Source organism: Talpa occidentalis, unplaced genomic scaffold (genome assembly GCF_014898055.3).
Source record: "Talpa occidentalis isolate TD23 unplaced genomic scaffold, MPIMG_talOcc4v2.1 talOcc4.10, whole genome shotgun sequence".
Lineage (NCBI taxonomy): Eukaryota > Metazoa > Chordata > Mammalia > Eulipotyphla > Talpidae > Talpa > Talpa occidentalis.
This window is the reverse complement of record NW_023600993.1, coordinates 43109680-43129599: the sequence shown is the minus strand read 5'-3', so window position 1 is coordinate 43129599 and position 19920 is coordinate 43109680. Positions and strand designations below refer to the sequence as shown.

At 34.9% G+C, this 19920-nt stretch overlaps 1 protein-coding gene across 11 annotated transcripts in view; it reads left to right on the top strand.

Annotated features, from left to right (window-relative positions):
* Positions 1-19920, top strand: part of FHIT (fragile histidine triad diadenosine triphosphatase) — a 1313834-nt gene that overhangs the window by 579039 nt on the left and 714875 nt on the right. For all 11 annotated transcript variants that reach the window (XM_054695155.1, XM_054695163.1, XM_054695138.1 and 8 more), the window contains one exon: positions 4632-4751. In XM_054695155.1, the coding sequence (XP_054551130.1) occupies positions 4649-4751 (103 nt within the window). In that variant the 5' untranslated portion in view covers positions 4632-4648. The remainder of the gene's footprint in view (positions 1-4631; positions 4752-19920) is intronic.

Sequence of the window (19920 nt, the reverse complement as noted above, 5' to 3'; positions counted from 1 at the left end):
AATTTATCATAAAAGTGAAAAGATGGTTCAGTGTTTCAAAATTTCTGTTGATGTGATTTACCACATGATGTGATTTACCACATAGCAAAGAACAAGAAACTGCCTGGTAAGGAAAAAGCATATAATAAAATTAAATTTTAAAACATTTAGTCAACACTTAGCATCCTTGATATAGAAGGTACTTTTTTTTAAGCTTGATAAAGGCTTTCCATTAAAAATCTGTAGGAGGCATAATTCTTAATGAAAAATAAAAGCAGAATTTTAACTCATTCCTTTAACATTTGGGAATAGCACGAGGATTCCTGCTTTACTTATCCTTGTCAACACATTATGAGTATCTGACCAATGCAATTAATAAAAGTATGAACAAAAATAGAAGAATTAAAACAAGAGATATACTTGTCATTATTTCTAAGTAAAATAATTTATATAGAAAACCAAAAAAGAATTAGCAGAAACTATTAGCAACAATACAAGATTTCAGCTATGTTGCCAGCTTACAAGAGCAACATAAAAATCAATAGCTTTCCTTTGTATAGAGAGTAACCAATTATAAAATATGATGATAAGATTCCATTTATAATAGTGTCATAAACTAAAAGGTGCCTAGGAATAAATGTAAGAGAGAATGCATAAAATACATAAGGTAAATTGAAATCTCTATTATAGGAGTTTTATTATGGTATTATAAAGCATAAATGCAGCATTCATAAGTCTATTGATTGAACATTGTGAAGATGTCTCCTTTCACCTGTTAAAATTCAGTGTAATTCCATCAACATCTGAGCAAGGTTGCCCCCTCATCTTATGAATAAAGTTTTATTGAGGCACAGCCACATTTATTCATTTATGTATTATTTTTGGCTACCTACATGCTTCAATAACAGCTTTGAGTAGTTACATCAGAGACTGAGTGGCCTGCTGAATCTGGCCACACTTGTTCTACAGCATGTGATGTACAAGCATAATATAATAAAAATGCATTCCTGTGTATATGTAGGAACTTTGTATAATCATTCCTGCAATTATTGTTGGGGAAATTGGCTAATAATAGGAGATAAACCATTTCCATATTTCGTTTCATAAAGAGCTCCAAGTGGATCAACCACTTGACAATTAGGAATGAAAATAGAAAGCTGATTGATGGAAATTCAGGAATATGATTTTTTAACCTTATGGTAGAGAAGAATTTGTTTTATAGATTCACAGAGGGCAATTTGCAAATACTGATAAATACATCATGAATACTTTATGTTGAATGGAAGGTATGATAGAAAAATCAACTGAGGGTGGAAATATAATTGGACAAAGATCAATATTTACAATATCCAAGAGACTCTGGAAAATCTGAAAAGGTTGGGAAGAAACTGATATAAGAAGACAAAGAATGAATTGGCTATTCATAGGAGGAGGAAACCATATACATGCACATACACACGTGTCACATCGAACATTGGACATAAGCAAATTCAAATTTACAGATATCTGTTTTACCTACAATAGGAAGAACTATGAAGTCAGATACTATGAAGTGCTGATGAGGATGTGGGAAAATAGAAATCTGCATGTTTTTCTTCTGGCAATGCAAATTGGTACATATATTGAACAAAATCTAAGTATATATAATCTGAAACTCAATAATGGAACTTTAGCATAGATATCCGGGAAAATGTACGTAAGGATAATCACCACAGTTTTACCTGTGATAAAAGGTTGGTGACAATGGGCCTCCCTGGTGGTGCAGCATTTGAGCACTGGGCTGCGAAGCTGCCCGAAGCCTCTGCAGCACTGGTTCCATCCACGGCCACTGGGTGTGGGTCCCACATGGCGTGCAGACCTCTCCTGCTGCCTGCTGCTCCCCTCAGCAGTGTACCTCGGTCCTTCTCCCTGTTCTGCTCTCGCTCTGGCTCTGTGAATTCTCTCACCCTCCTGCACTTCTGACTGTAACCAGTGCTTGTATAAATAAATAAATCAATCTTTAAAAAAATTAATAGTAATATAGAGAAATCCCATATATTTTTGACATAGTTATAAACAAACATGCAATGAAGATTCTAACTACTACATGGGCAATGGAAAATTGAAGTCTATGGTAGGGGAGACAGAAATAAGAATGGGCATAGAAGATGAAGGGGAAGGCCTCCCTGGTGGCACAAGGGGTTAATTCTCAGCACTATGAAGCTTTGGGCAGCCACTACAGCATGAGTTCGATCCCTAGCCAGGGAGCTGACCCATATGGTGCAGCAGACCTCTCCTGTCTCGCCTGCTGCTCCCCTCAGCAGTGTATTTCAGTCAATCTGCCTGTTCTGCTCCCCACTTTGTCTCTAGTGAATCCTCTCACCCCACCTCCCCTGTACCTCTGGCCTGCACCCCAGCTCTTGTATGCATAAATAAATGAAATAAATCTTTAAAAAGTTAAAAAAAGAAGATGAAGGGGAAAATGAATAAGAAGAACAATGAGAATCAAAGGAAGAGCATTTCATAAATGCATAATAGTAGCTCACCAACTAGAACCTATGCTTAAGATAATTATGAACAATTAAGGATAATCCTTAAGCAGAAACAAACTCTAGGGACATTATTCCTTACATCATTGTTAGATTCAAGTACTCGATGTTATTTTTGGGTCTCTGTATCTTGGCTCTGTTGGCCTTAGTATTGAGTCTAACATCTGGGAGATTCTTCTAAGTGCAACCTCTTGCTATTCCAGGTTCATGTCCCACTAGTTTGGCAACTCTGCAGAAAGTAGTCCATGGCTATTCTTACCTGTCAATGGCTCATTTTTCTCCTCTGTCCACTCCTAAACCAATTATGTGACAGTAGTCTAAGGATACCTAGTTCACTGTCCCATCCCTAGAACCAGGCAGTAGGAATAGCCATTCATATGGACTACAGTGGGGGTATTACTCATAGAAAATTCAAGGTGATATGGTCAGAACTACAAAAAGTTGATGCTGGCCAGGCAAAAAGCCACAGATAGCTGCAGGGAACTTGAATCTGCTGCTTATAGAATAATTGAAATGAATTGTCGTGTTTAGAAAAACTGGAGAAAATGAATAAAGGTTAACTCCAAATATCTGAAGCACTGACACTTGAATAATACTTGTTATATAGCCCCAAGCATAAATCCATGACAAATAGATGGATTTGGTATGAAAAGAATAAATATAAAATTGTAGAATTTAATTGTCTTAGCACTAATGGATAGTGAATTTCCCACAATAGGTATATTCAAGCATCGGCTAGCCAGCTATTTGGCAGAGATTCCAGTAGGAAAGTATACCTGGGTTTGATCTATGGTTCTGAATCACCCGGGCAGCTCATGCTGATATTGCTGGACCCTTTTCCCTGAGTTTCTGTTCAGTAGTAGATCTGCAATAGGAGGTGAATTTGCATTTATAAGTTCCTTGTGCTGTTGATGCTGCTGGCACAGGGGACATAACTCTGAGAACCACTGGGTTTTGATTTTTTAATATTCCTTTTGGTTTTTTATATTCTTACTAATAATTCATTTTATGACATAATTGTAAATATTCTAAAAATCAGTGTTTGTATCATCGAGATAGACCTTTCACATTAGCTGGAATGTGTTAAGTATTTGATAGTGGGGTGCTTCTTTAATAGAAGGCATTTGCATACTGCTCTGTATTTTGGGGGGTCATTGAGAACATTAGCATCAGTAAATAATTCTGCATTTATTGGTATGCTTTATAATGTAGCCAACCATTTCCCATTATCCTTTTCATAATCCTATTTATGTTTTCTCATGATCTATTTTCAGTGGTTTTGCGGTGGGATGGTCCCTGATTAGAAAAATAAAGTGGTTTTCCAAGGACGCTGTGTCTTAATCATTTAGATGTAACTTTGCCTTGTATAGCCCTCACACTGACATAAAGTATTCATTGATTCTGGGTGGATTTGGTTCATCCTAGATGCCTCTACCAAATCTCACTTTAACCCACCTCAGTGGCTTTCCCCAAAAGAGAGGAAAAAAGACATTTCACATACCTTGCTTCATCCGGGCTCTTCAACAGTGACACATTGTTCCCATGTTGAACTCTTATTTTGCCTCTTCCTTCTTTTTCTCAATTTTATTCTCTTTAATTTTGGAAACATTGATATAATAGTTCTCTGGGAAATCTCATATTTTTGTAACTGTAGTCAAGGCTCTTTCATCCTGTTTGTACTTTTTCTAAATTGCTTTTATATAAACAAATATATATTTGAGAAAAGCATTTAAGAATTGGAAGGTTTATAGTCAATCTTTTAAAAAAAATTCAGTTTAGCAAGCATGATAAAATAGATTAGTAAAAGTACCTGACAGGTCTGGGGGATTTGGTTTAAGATTGCCTCCTAAAGTGCTGAGGGATATAAAAAGGCTGTTTTGATCTCCACTTGCAAACTTCTCTTAAAAACACTAAATCTAATCAAGTCAAGGCTGGTAGAGAGGGTAGAATATTTAGGAACACTTAATTACTCACAGTAACTAGTGGACATTAAATGGGGAACAGCTTCAATTAAGAATTTGTAGTAATGGAATTTGCTTTTTTTTTTCTTCTTGCAGTTTGTGCTCTCATTCCTTATCTGAATTTTATAAATTAAGACTATTTCTAAATTGTCTTCTTTTTCAGACTTCCACTGTGAGAAGATGTCATTCAGATTCGGTCAACATCTCATCAAGCCCTCTGTGGTATTTCTCAAAACAGAGCTGTCCTTTGCCCTTGTGAACAGGAAGCCTGTGGTACCGGGACGTATCCTTTTTTTTCCCCACAAGAGGAAAAATAAAATCCATCTCAACCTAACAGACCAATGAATTCATGATTGGCTTCCACTATTGTCTGTCGAAAAAGGTAAGCAAGGAATCCACTTCTTCCCCTTTGGAGAAACCAGGTAAGATATTATATTTATTCTGAATCCAGTTGGTGGCACCAGTAATATGCTTGATCAATGTTGCAGAACTTCTGAAAAGAGTTGCTTAGCAACTGTGGCTTCAGAGGTGAATATTTGCTTGACCTTTTTACTATTGTATCTGTGTAAATAAATGTGCGTTTCTAAAATAGGTCCAATGAATATTGCAGGTACTTTGTTTTCAGTTACCCATTGTGAATTTTAATAGTAAGGTAGAGATTATATGCACTTTTGTCATGTGGAAGTTAGGTATTATCTGAGTATTTGAAAGTGACTTGATTTCTTTCTTTCTTGGAGATCATCCAAGCTGTGGGTTTTAATTAACTTCATTCACATAAATATACTTACAATTCATTTTATCATGTTAGGGTCTAAAATATCATTTTATCTTGGAAAACATGTCAGCTTCTAGATCATGGTCCTATGTGGTTGGCGGTAGAGTTGTTTTATTTCTCTCTGACCATCTGCTCTTTTTTCCTATTCGCTTCAACAGGAGCTTTATGCTATGTAGTAGGAGTAGCAGAAAGGAGTGGAAGCTCTGGAGAGTTTTGTTATGTTGTCAAAAATGACTATGTGTTAAGAATTTTGTACTGACTCTTCAGAGTTTCTTCTTCCCCCCACAACTTAGTTTACTATGCTGAGGGTAACAAAGTATAAAATTTCCTGTTTGAAAGTAATAATAATTTTCCACATTGAGGCATAATTTTACTTTGAAATAAATTTCTCAGTAATACTACAAATCTACAAATATGCCAGTAATTTTTTTCAGAGTAAGTTATGTTATTTTTTCCAGTGGAGTTTTTCATAGTGCTTGAGAACTTCATGAATAATCTTCTTTATTGGCCATGTAACCATTGTTCATTGGAAAAATACAAATAAGAAAAACACACATTAAAAGATAATTGTGAAAAAAAAAGATAATTGTGATTTTATGATACACCACCAAATTCCTTGAATGCAAATTTTAATTGAATAAATTTTATAAATTCACAAAACTAATGAACATTATAAAACTATTATATAATTTTGACAATATTTAAGTTTTTAATTTATAGCAATAAATCTAAAGTGTAAATATTCAATGTCACATATTATATTTTTCTGTTTATTGCAATAAAGTCAAAAAACTACTGCAATAATTTCAAAAGTTCCTATAAAATAGAAAAATGTAAATTGTATACCAATTTTATATAGAGTTCTAAAAGATCTTGAAGTTCTTGAAATAATTGATGCATTTTATTTTTTCATTTTGATTTGCTTTAGGTTTGTAGTTGTACTTTTCCTTTGAGGATTTTTCTTTAAGCAAAATGTCTGTGAGTTCAGGTGTCAAAAGAATATGGTTTAAATGTCATTTCTCTTTGAGTCGCAGCTTTAATTGACTTCTACCAAAGAACTGAGAGAACCTGGGGTGAATGTATAAATTTAGATGAACACACTTTAATGCCTTGGACTGAGAAAATGTGATTTCAGAGAGATGCACTGCCTTTTTAATGGTTAATGATGTAATTAAGGTTGCTTTGTAATTTTTTAACTTGTACCCTGATAGCAAAACATTTGATTGTTCCTGGCTTTCTTAACCAGCTCCGAAATTCTGATGTGTAACACCTGGGTCCTTCATTCGAGAAAAGTTGCTTCCAGGAAAATGTCTATACTCAATAGTGAGCTATTAGTGAATACTTTGTTTCAAATGGTACTGGAATTGCCATTTTGAAATTGGGTCCTGGTAAGTTGAGTAAATGCTGAAGAAATGGGTAACATTTTATAAAAATGAACAAACCTTAATTTATTTGGAAAGTTGCAAGAATAACTTGAACATTTCTGAGGAGGGGACTAGTGAAAACTGGAATATTTTTATGACCTGTATATTCTGTCAGGCTGTTTCATAGCTACAGTACTTAAAGTGGAATCAGGGGCAGTAGATAATGGATTCGGACAATTCTTTTATGTGATAATTTTGTAATGTTTTATTTTACTTTGCCTTTGTAAATTCTGTTAGGTTACAAATGTGAGAAGAATCTTAATATGTTACTCATTTGCTTGCAGAAAACATTAATCTTTTGTTCTGTGATTTGGGAATTGAAGCTGTGGATAGTTCTTCCCATTAACATTTCACAAAATAAATGGTGAGATGTCTGCAGTGGGCTTTCATCTTCCCCCAGTGTTATATTCTGCCTGCCTTAGTCCAACCCTTTGGTGAAGTTCATCTAATTTTTTTCACCCTCTCTGTGTCTAGATTTCTCTAATCCAGCCTACACTTCATTCTAAATCACAGCTCTGGTTGAAACAGTCTCTTGTTTCTGTGCTAATAAATCACAAATCTTCCCCTGCCACCCCCATCCCCCCACCCCTGCTGCCCCAGTTCCTGTCTAAATCCAAACTCTGTGCATAATTTAAGGAGGTTTTCATTATTTTGACTCAACCTCCCCCATTCCCAAATCTTTCCTAAACAGGCCTTGTATTTCCCTTTATCATTCTTTACTTTGAGATCCTTCCAGCCTTTATTTTTCTTTTCGACTAAAGTGCTTTGATACCTGTCCTGTATCAAGAGGACAGTCCATCCTTTTTGTAACACTTAATTCTTTATTCACGTGTTGATTCATTCAACGATTTATACTGAGTGCCAATTCTGTTCCAGGCACCTTGCCAAGCTTATCCTAGCCTGCCTCCTATCAGAACTCTCTGCATTCCCGATTGTCTTGGTGCTGAGTCATTACTTTCTGGGAAATGGTACAGAACATGCTCTTACACACCTTTTTTTGGTTCCCTAGCCTCCCAAAGTATTATGTTGACTGAATTTAAAGTGAAACTGTAAATGCCAGGAGCATATGAATTGTTTCAATTAATGGAATGGAGCAATTGGGGTCTGTTGAAATCCTGCCTTTCAGTATCCTCATGCAGAAAGCCAAGTTTTATCACCATTTTATTCCAAATTTTCAGTATCATATCCAGGCTATATTTTCCAAACTTTCATGCTTTGTCATTTATAACTCAGTTTACATTTGTGTGTTATGAGTTTTCTGAGTGAAAACTAAAAGTAGTAAATGAATTAATGAGATGGGAAAAGATTCTTTAGTACTCTTATTTTTTTCTTTAGCACATTTATTTGCGAATGGACAAGTCTGGAATTTATTTTTTTTTTTCTGTTCAAAACAGAGAAATTTTATTTTTTTATGTGCTAGAATGTATATTTTATAATATTAATATTTTGCATATTACGTATTTGTATACAAATATACAAATAACTGTATATTATAACATTAACATCCATATTATGTAATAGTAATATTTTAATTAATATTAAATTTCCAATTTAGCTTAATATAGTTTTGTTTTTTTTTTTTAAATATTAAATTTTATTTTTATATTCCCCCATACAACAAGTCTGGAATTTAAGGAAAGTGTATTGGCATTTTTAGGTGAAATAGAAAATTATGGTTTGTATATTTTGTTTCTTTTTAAAAAGAACATTCAGGTGGCCTTTGTGGAATGTGCCATTCAGGAGAATCTTGTAAATGTCATCTTTGAACTTGTTTCCTCTCTAACATTTGCTCCCTTCAACACTCAACTACTTTTTTCTTACTTTGCTCACCGACCTCCTTATAGCTTTCATGGAGGAAAGGAACTGTCAGATCAGGGGCTGAAGATATGCTTTTGAAGCAACACTACTTGTTTCATCTGAGAGAGCCACTTCAGTCCCTCCTTATCCTTCCTAAAGCAAGTAGTTCTCTGTTCATTGCAAACAGGGTTTAAAGTCAATTGAATAAGCTTTGGCCTCTGTGGTGTGACACTCTAGAAAAATATGTCAGATTGTCTTTAATCCATTAATTTCTTATTATTGGAAAATGATTTCCAAAGAGTCTTGGTGAACAGACGAAGCATTTTAGTGATTACATCTTCAGCATTCTACAGTGAATGTTTTATCCTTGTACGTCTGTGAAGCCCAGTCATTGTTCATGGCTTAAATAAGTTTGAACCAATATGGTTAATACTTTCCCCTACCCCAGCCCCTTGCATTGTACTCTAACTCGAGTGCTGAGTTGAGCATGAAAAATGAATTTGAACATTAGTGGACTCCATTTGGGAACTGGGGCTTTGATTGTAAATAAAATTATTCACTTGTTATGTCCTGTTGTCAGCAGACAGTGTATTGATCTTTGGGTTGCTATTCAGAATGACATACAGGAGCTCTAACACAAAGGGGACATGGTAACATTTATGGATGGGTTGGATGCAATGTGTAATGACAGAGACAAACCTGTTTGCTGGACTTACTATATTATACAAATCATTTGTCAACAGTTTATAAACAGCAGATTTTTTTCAAACAGGAGCATTACAAACAGAAAGTTATCAGGAAGAAATAATATGATGATGATGATGATGCATTGACAACATCTTTATAAAGTATATTTGTGAAGAATTAGACTAGGTAACTTAAGGTCATTTATGCTGACAGAAACAAAAGTTTGGTACAATGGAAAGTGTGCTTTAAGATTCAACTTCAATAGATTTAAAGATTAAAAAAATGCCATTGAATATAAAAACTTACCTTACCCCAGATTGTAAGGGATATGTTCCTATATGGCTTTTATTATTGATATGTTTCTTTTATCTCAAGTTTTTCAAAGACCTTCATAAATGGATGTTGAACTTTATCAAACACTTTCTTAGCATTCATTGATATGATCATGTGGTTTTTCTTTTTGTTGATGTGGTGAGTTATGTTAGTTGATTTTTGGATAAGTTTTCTCTATTTTTAGACCATTGCCAAATTACGTACTCCTGAAATGAATGAAAATGTAATAAAAATAGCTTCATTACTTATCAGGGCTTTTTACAGAATAGATGCTATAGATAACAGTGCCCTTTTAGTCTTTCCATAGCAATCAGAAATATTTGTCATTTCCTGTATAGGTTGTAATCTTGTGAATTTCTTTAGTTGTTCAGGAAGCTGGAGTTATTAGTGATTTGATGATCTTTCATTTCTCAAGAGTTTCTTTTTAAGCCTTCCTGTGTGAATAAAATGAGCAAAAGCACTATTTTAAATCTTTATTATTGAAGATAGCTTTTTGTTCTTAAAATTCCCCAAAGCATATTTGTGTTTTTTTTTTTTTTTCACCCTACACTTGCCTGTTTTATATTAGCCAGCTTAAAAATAACACTTGGAAAGATGTTCAAAGTCAATTGTGCTGTCCTTATTCCTGAGTTGTTATGTGGCAAGTAGATTTTCTTATTTGGTAGACTACTGTGTTTAAAAGTTCTGCACGTGGCAGTGATTATTTAGTTAGAACTTGTTTTCCCTTTGTCTATGGAGATGTTTCCATACAAATGGCATTTGCCTTTGGGTTATTAGAATGCTTTGCTACCTACTAGAAATCAGCTTACAATAGCTCTGGTCAGTTATAACAAAAGAAGTTCTTGGGTGTTTTTATGTCATTCTCTAAGTTGACCAACATTTTTTCCTCAATGCGTAGAAATTGCAACAGAGAATTCTGTCAACTCCCTTTCCAAGACAAAACTGTGTGACCGTTTTCCATCTTGAATTGTCATCTAAAAATTGCTTCACAGAGAGAAAACAATTTTATCTTAGATGCCAGCTTTTCAGTTCATAGTGAGTTCCTAGGATTGAGGAGGATTCTGAGAATGCATGCAAGATCACCTGACAATAACTGTCATAAATAGCATGGAAGAAAGAGGAGTCTGCCTCACCAGACTCTTGCTCTACCAAACTAATTTTTTGTCATTGGTGTCAAAACTGGCATCTTTATTTTAATTATAGACAGAATGAGAAATTGTTGGCACCTGACACTGAAGGAATTAATAGATGCTTTGTATGTGTCAAGGCACACTTAAAATTGGATGGAGAAAATCTAAGTATGTTCTCCACTTTGACGTGGCCTCTTCATATAAAGATGACTTACCTATGAAATAGTGTGACTGAAGTACATACTTTATTGTAGACCTCTAGACCTCATCCAGGCTACTCTGGCTGGCACTCTCTCTTCCTGGCTACTCACTGCCTGCTCACTGGTGAGGATGCTCATGTACTGGCCTTGTGGTTCATTTGATCCCTGTGTTTAATTATTTTGTTTTAACAGATTTGCCTTGACCTTGACATCTTTTCCATAATATAATTTACCTTCTAGTTTCAGGTCCTGCTGTGAATGGAATGAAATGGTCTAGTTGACCATGGTTATGCTTTAGAAGAAAAAAATCCAGCTGGTTTTTTATGGGGGTTGTAGAAGATTCCTGCCTTCTGTCAAAATTGCACAATGGCCAGAGGATTGCTTTCACAACCAGAAAGGAATAGCTTTACAATCTGCTTGTCTACGGGATATAAATCTGATGTGTGTGTGGGAAAGAATGGTATTAGGATTACATTCTTTCCATCTCTAACAAATAGTAGAATGATAATATGTATTAAAATAACACTTGGAATATTTGTCACATTAATTACAAAAATGAATATCCTGTAACATGGAAGGTCATTCACCATTTCTATTTAATTCTAAGTGAAACTTTCCTTAGATAATTTTCAACCATCATGGCTAACAATTACCGAACTCTGTTCATTATATTCTGGGTGTATTTTTGACCTGCTTTCCATGCAAGTCATCAGATTATAAGGAACAGGAAAAGGCTGGTCATTGTGTTGCCAGCCTTGCACTTGTAACAGAACATAATTAGAAGTAATGAATGGAATAATGCATCATTATTCATAAGAAATGTCATGTAATTAGCTCAAATAATGCAAAATATATTCTAATTTCCAATTGGAATGAAAATAGATTTGTTAGAACATCAGTAGGCAGTTAGTGTTTATCCTATATTTTCATACACATATCAAAACTGTTAAATTCAATTGAATGAATATACATGGATTTTCTACAACACAATAAGTGAAGATGGGTTTCTTTTGCTAATAGAGCCTGTGTGCTTTCCTTATTTATTATATATGCATAATATGTCTGTATGCTCAATTCTTATACTTAGCATAATTAATTTATATTTATTGCAAATTAATTGTCTAATTTATTTACTTAGCTCCTATTTTCTTTCTCAAGCTAATTGAATGAAAAAATAGCTATAAATTTGCAAATAAGTTTGGGCACAAATCCTAAATTGGCCTTGTCCTAAGAACTCTTTATAATACTAGATATCTGAACTAGTTTTATAACCTAAATTATTTTCCTGGGATTTCCACTGCAGGCTTTAAATATACTTCAGGAGTCTTGGTTTGACTTAGATGTATCCACATTTGGTGGTTAGGATGTGCATAGATAGGTCTTAGGCAGAGGAGTTATTTTTATATGTGGCAATTGGTATGATGCTTGGGCTGACCAGTGCCAAGCAGGAGTAGTTCCTAGAAGTTCTTTGCTATGCCAGGCATCAAACTGTTAATTTCTGCTTTGCTGGGACATCCGAATAGTCCCAAATGAGGAGGTAGAGGGAAGTAAACAGCACTCAGATGGCAATAAATAAAGAAATATTTCAATATTTTTTAAAAAAACAGCAGTGGATCTGCAAATAGACATGATATCAGTAATAGCTCTGGTTTTAGAAAGGATGACTTACAGGAGGAAGCTGTCATTAGATCCTTGAGCTCAAACCTGATATTTGTTCATCAACACTGTTGAATCTAGTGGAGTGGTAGATTTCACAATTAATTAAAAACAACAGAATTCTATTTTTTTTTTCTTCAAGTGACCATTCTCCTCATAGTGAACTGCCTAATACCAAATGAGGGAAAATCCTCACTGTAGCAGGAGGAGGCAATATTCTCTCTGTCTGTCTGTCCTTTGTGTGTGTGTGTGTGTTTGTGTGTGTGTATGTGTTTGTGTGTGTTGGGGAATAGAGGGTAGGAAGTATATGTATACATATACAACTTTTTAATATCATATGTTAAATATTTTAAATAAATTAATTAAATTAAAATAACATTTTTAGTCATCCTCACTTTAAAAAGATTTAAAAAATATTTTTTCCTACCACCATCCCTTATATCCCCTTTACCCTTCTCTTTCCCTTTCCTTCTTAATCTCAGAAACCTCACTTTGTTAACTAATGTCTGCTAATTTTTTGTAAGTATTTAACTTTGTTGATTTGTCCCCTATGCAAATATCTAATATTTATCTTTGTCATTTTTGATACAAAATTCCTTTGAACTCCATTTTTGCTGTAAATGGAAGCATTTAGCTTTTTTCTTGTGGTTGAATAGTATTCCACAGTGTGTACATACCTTATCTACTTGATCCAATCTTCTATTAATGGCTGATAGGCTGTTTCCAAGTCATACATGTTATAAACAATGTGAGATAAACATTGTAGTACACGGTTTTTCAAATTGGTGGCTTCATGTTCTTTGGCTAGGTGCCCAAAAGTGGAATTGCTGGTCATGTAGTATTTTTAGTTTTAATTTTTTATGGTAAATGCAGTCATTGGTTTCCACAAGTTCTCTATAAGTCATCAATTTCTACAATTTACATTTCTACCAACACTGTAATGGGGTTCCTCTTTCTCTACGTCCTCACCAGTCAGCACTTGTTGGGAGACTTTTTAGTATGTGCAAATCTCATGGGTGTGAGATAATATTTCATTGTGGTTTTAACCTACATTTTTTTCATTGGAAACAATAAGCATTCATTTTTTTCATGTATTTATTAGCCTTCTGGATGTATTCTTTGGTGATTGCTCAGTCTGTAACCCATTTTTAAATTGGATTGTTTTTCTATTGTTGAATGGTATTGTAGCGTTTTTTAATATTTTATTTTATATAATTTTTACATCATTTTTCATTTTTTACAATGTATGCATTTTCATTTTGGTTATATTCCCCATACAATTGCACCCTCCCCTTATTTTGACCGTAATCCTTCCTCTCCCCGGTATTGTAGGTTTTTTAACTTAAGTTGTTATGTATTTTCTGTTGTTGAATGATGGTTTTTACAAAACCCTTTGTCAGTTATTTAATGTGTAATTTTTTTTCTCCCATTTAGTACAATGTCTTTTTTTTTTTCAGTAGAATGTCTTTTAATCTACTTATATCATGGTAATCCCAATGGCTAATTTTTTTGCTTTTGTTTCCCTTGCCATAGGGGTTGAGTCTCTGAAATGTCTTTTTCATTGATGTCATCAAATATATCACCAATGTTTCCATCTATATATTTTACTGTTGCAAGTTTTATATCAAAATCTTTAATCCACTTGGAATTTATTTTCATACATGGTGTTAAGAGAGTGAGCCAACATTTCTTTTTTTTTACAAGTTTTCTCAGCACTAATTGTTAGAGAAACTCTCCTTTTCCCATTGTATTGTCTTGGCTTCTGTATTATAAAATATTGATAAAGATTTATTTCTGAGTTTTTGATTCTATGCCATCCATTCATGTGTCTATTTTTTATGACAACACCATATTTTTACTGCTTTATATTGAATATATTTATTTTGATTTATATTGAATATATGTATATTGTATATTGCTTAACATCGACCTATCGTTTTGATTATATCGATTCTCCCCATCCATCAGCATGGGATCTTTCCACATTCTTATGTTTCTATTGTACAGTATCCATTTCTTTTTAATTCAACCAGCATTACTGTAACTGTTCCCTTGAATTTATTTTCAGGCATGTTCTGTAGTTCTTATTTTCTCAAAGTGATTTTGCTCCAGCATTTGGGATATGATCTCTTGACTTCATTTTCAACATTTTACAGATTTTAATAGGGGTAAACTTTCATATTGCTGCCTTTGCCCATGTTCAGGTAGTAGAACTGGTATTAGCAATGGTTAATTGATCAAAAGGAATGGAGGCAGTAGGGCACCTATGGGTCACCTCCAATAAGCATCAAGGATGCAAGCTTCCTAATGTGGTTGGACACCAGTGTTGTGTTATGAGGATGCACAATGATTCCCTTCTCTAGGCCTACATCTCAACCTAAGTGTCTTGTGTAGTCTTGTAACCACCTTGACCTCTAGGCTATATTTGAGCACTAGATGAAGCACTGGATACTGATGATAGTTGAGATAGGGTCATTGGCTGGAACTTGTACCCTTTGCTTTTACAATAAAGAGCTTTACCATGAGTGCTTATTCCTGATGTTAAGATTCAAGTACTTAAACCCTGTTTGGTGAAAGCGTCTACTTGTCTTGGCTTTGAGCCTTGAGCAGGAGGATGAGATGATAGTTGTTTTATATAACACAACCTTAGGCTTCTCCTATTAGGAGACAAGATGATATCTGATTCTCCTTACCTAGGTTCTGGCAGATCTATATAAGAAGCCACAGGTTCAAATGAATAATCATCACTCTACACCCCCCCCCCACTTCTGCAGTTCTCCTATAATGCACAATCTGTTCTGGAAGCCAGTTTCATTCCCCCACCTCCCCACTTATGTATGTTTTTGTTGGCAATATTCCCCTAAATTGTACTGCTTCATTATCACTACAAACACAGTTCAATTAATTTATTTTCTACCCTCTTCCACTGGACCATTGTTCTTGGTATGTGGCGTAGTTGTCTGTTTATCTTCCACTGGTTATTGACTTTGTTCTGCTGCAATTTAATTATGAATATATGGAGAGGATGAGCCTGCTAGCTCCACTCTGCTGTCAGTTCCACCCAGAACTCTTGATTCTCCTTCCACTCTTCCTTCTACAACCTCTGGTTGCATTCCTGTGTGCAGAAATCCTTCATGCATCATTGTTTTAGGTGTTCAGAGGCATTATACTCTTTAGAGTCTTTGACTTTCCCCACTACTTTTTTCTTTTACATTTTTTCTTGACACTTCAGTGGCTCTGTTTTGTTCTTTGTTATAATCATCATTATTATTTAAGAATGGGCTAACCTTGCTGACTGCTAAAAGTCTGTAAAGTTTAAGCCTGCCTCTCTGGTGCTGTGAACTTGGGGTCAGATAGAATAGCTTGGCTGGCAGCATAATTTGTTCCAAGGTAAAATGAATCCAGGAGGAGTGAAATTCTCCTGATTTCTAATTTTTCTCTTTTCTAATAGGTTTTGAAATAGCTACCAAAAGATCTTTTCATTTTCAAAACTTATTTACAGTTAAAGAGATGTGTTGAAACTAAGAACTATCTGTTAAGTGCCAATGCTTTAATAGTACACCATCTTCCACTAATCATAACTTATTATACCACTCACTCCCTTATTTAACCAAAAGTTGTTAAAGATATGTTGAACCACTGCAGAAATTACAATAAAATATTAGATTGTTTCATATGCAGTCATCTAGTATTTTCTATTCAAATGACCCTGAGAAGCTTTTTTCTTTTTTCTTTTTTCTTGGAGCCACAACTATAGTAATTTAATTGAAATTCACCAGTGACGCAGATGTTCAGTAGGACTTCTCATGTTGTCCTGGAATATGACCAAACATGATGGGTGCCCTTTACAAAGAAGAAGCAGAAACATACCCACCATGTTGAACCACACTCCCATGATCCAAACTATGCAAGGGGAGACTGGATGAGGGGAGAGAGTGAGAATTTATTTCATCTCTTTTTCTGGAGTGATTATTCCTACTGCTCCTAGAAATCACATGTGGAAGGTATCTCAAAGTGGGATGATTTCAACAAAAGGATACTGATGTCTGCTCCCTTACTGGATGCTGTCTGAGCTACGGAACCTGCAGCATGCATGGGCACTGCTCTCAGAGAGAAGTATAGATAATACCAGCTTGTGAAGAGAAATTCACAATTTGCTCTTTTGGAGTGTAAGATTTTATATGATACAGATAAGCACTTGTTTCTTACTTTCATATTTCTGAATGCAGGACAAGATGGGTTGGGGAAGTTTGTTGGACTGGTCTATAGTGGCAGAGCAAGATGGGACTGAGGGCTAATGTTATGGCGATATGATGGTAAAACTTTTCTACCCCATACCTATTTTCGGTAGTCCTTGGAGGAATACACAAGCACCTCAGCAGGTCCTTTGGTTCCTATAAGGGATCATGAATGGCACACTGTATGGCAGGTACTGTAAGAATGCTCAGGTGCACATTAATTGCATCCCGGCACTGTCTTACTCAGAAAGGGGACAGGATACGGGGTATTGTTTATAGACAGATATGATTGTCCTTTTGGGCATGAGTCTTCAGAAGCAAATACAGTGAAGGTGAAGTTTAAATACTTTTCTAGAACAAAATATGCCCATCAATTATGAACTATGCAGAGAGAATTGTATTTGCAGAGACTATTCTCAGATAGAACTGAAGCTGGACAAAGACACTTACCTTTCACCTGCTGACAGATGGCCAGTTACCAAAGACTGCTATGTCTCTAACACTGGTGTAGCTCAGTCTTAAGATGGTAGAGATTTCCAAGTGGTCAAGATTGCTTCTTAGGCCTGTACTAAATAGGGTATGAAATTTTAATCTAAAGACTAGACTGTTGAACTGGAGATGTTGAGGGATGTTGTTAAGGTACCAAAGAGGAATATAACATAGCATGAATAGAAGAATGATAGCAAAGAATACAACCACAGCATGTCTTTGCCACCACTGAGTTGAGATTCTTCAATCACTGCTTGTATAAGTAAAGTGATGACATAAACCCTAAGGAAAAAGTGGTTTGCCACTCAAGACCATGTTAAGTAGTAAGTAGTATGTTGATTGGTTTAATTCTTAGGAACAGAAACTTCAATATAGTAGGTGATTTGTAAATATTTATGGGATAAACTTAATTTTGCTTCAAAAGGTCTATTAGGTAAAGGGACATTTATTTATTCATTCAACAAATATTTTCTGAAAGCCAACTATATGACTGTTCTTCTCATTTCCTTTCCCAATTCATATCTAAATTTGACACTTTCAAACCAAAGAAGTACAATTTAAGGATTGACTATCACTGGATTTTTTGGTTTTTTGCATGCCAGCAGCCAGTGATCATATTAAACATCCTTAATGCATGTCACTTCTGTTTATATCCTATAATGGCATCCTTTATCCTCAAACTAATGCCAAGTTTATCATAGTTACCTATAATGTTCCTGCATGAAATCCTCTATCTGCCTCCTGCCACCGATCATTATTTTGTCTGATTTTATCCATCATTCCTGTAATGGTTTCACTGTTACTCCCCAAAAGGTATATCTATGTCTTAATCCCTGGAACCCATGAGTGTCACTATACTTGGAAAAGGCTCTTTGCAGATGTAATTAAGTTAAGGAGTTAAGATGAGGAGATCATCCTGGACCCTAACCCAATGGTAAGCGTTCTTACAAGAGTGAGGCAGAGGGAGATTAAACAGAAAAGACAAGGCAATATGACCAGGGAGGCAGAACCTGAGCAATGTGTGAAGTCAAGAAATGTAGCCACCAAAAGCTAGAAGAAGCAAAGAACAGATTCTCCCCTAGAGCTTCCAAAGGGAGTACAGCTCTCCTGACACCTTGATTTTAGATCTCTGACCTCCAAAACTAATAATCAATTTATGTTGTTTAAAGCCACCAGTTTGTGGTCCTTTGTTACAGTAACACATGAGACTAATAAAACTAATTGAGTTCCACCCTCCTAGCATCCTATTTCTTTGTTGTTCATTGAACATTATAAGTACAGTCTTGCTGTATAGTCCTTTAAACAGCTCTTTATTATCCTTGGAGTTCTAGTCCCCCTGATGTGTGTACTTCATGCCCTTCATCTTCTTCAGACCTTCATTCATATTATATGCAACCATCACTTTCTCAGGACAGCCTTCTCCTTTATCTTATTTAAGATAACATCACCCTTCTTGCTTTATTTTTCTTTGTAGCATTCATATTCTAATATAGTACACACTTAATATTTGTATCTCAGGCTGAGAATGTGAAGTCTCAAAAACAGGGATTACTATCTGTTTTGTGACTACATTCCCACAGATGACAGATGTTCAGTAAAGATTTATTTATTATTTACTGCTTTTATTTAACAAGCGGAATATTTTGACAAATCCTCATACCAGGCAATACAGAATAATGGTTAAAACAGTGCTTACCTAGAGTTTTATACTTATACATATGTAGACATTCACTTGAATATACAGTTTAATCCTTACCGTAACACAGTGAACTGCTCTGAAAGAAAGAAATAACAATAACATGAAAAACTACTTTCCTCCAGTATCTCCTGCCCCCAGCCCTGCTCCTATTTTACAGATTTCCACGTGGATTCCAGTCAGCCAGGAGAAGCAAATTCTTTCTTGGCTGAGCCCTATTTGGGGTGATATTTTATACCCTAAACATCAAAAATTAACAAAGTGTTTGTTATCTGAACTGGTGAACCTTCATTTCCCAAAATCATATGTGTCGCTGTCTTGCTTTCCTCAAGGACACTAGAGCAATACTGATTGCAATTTTTCTGTCTTTCAAGGTTTTATTTCTCTCTGTCCCTGGCTTCTTACACTTATAGGTTCTCTGACATGCATACTTATTTATGTTTCTTTCTTTCTAATTAGTTCCTTTGATAAAACCTTTACATTTTTTTCATTTATACAATAAGGCATTGCAAATAGTTTATCTGTTTATTTTCTGGAATATATTAAAAATGATTTAAGTTTACCAATAAAGTATGGTAAGATTAAGTGCATTAAAATAATAACAAATGAGAATGAAAAAGAATATAAGGAAAGTAAAATGGAGACAAAAATGAAGTTGATGCATAAAATATATACAAAATATTCATATAGTTAGTTGGTCAAGTTAGTTCATGAAGTTGGCCCTGAACTATCAACAGAAGTCCTAGAGGTTAACAGTTATCCTTAAGGTAAAAATAGGCCAATTGTTTAGAAAGTGCAGAAATATGACCAACACTAGAGATCAGAGTCTTATTACCTGTGGATTCTCCCTTATAGAGATGATGCCAGAATATGTAAATGACAACATTCTCAAACATTCTAAAATGCACACAGAGGCTCATTCTCAGAAATAAGTCATCATTTCTACCTCTTCTGCTAAATCTTGCTTGGATCAAGCACAATAATCTCTTTGGTTTCCTTGTTTATAACTACTATTATCCTTTCCTTC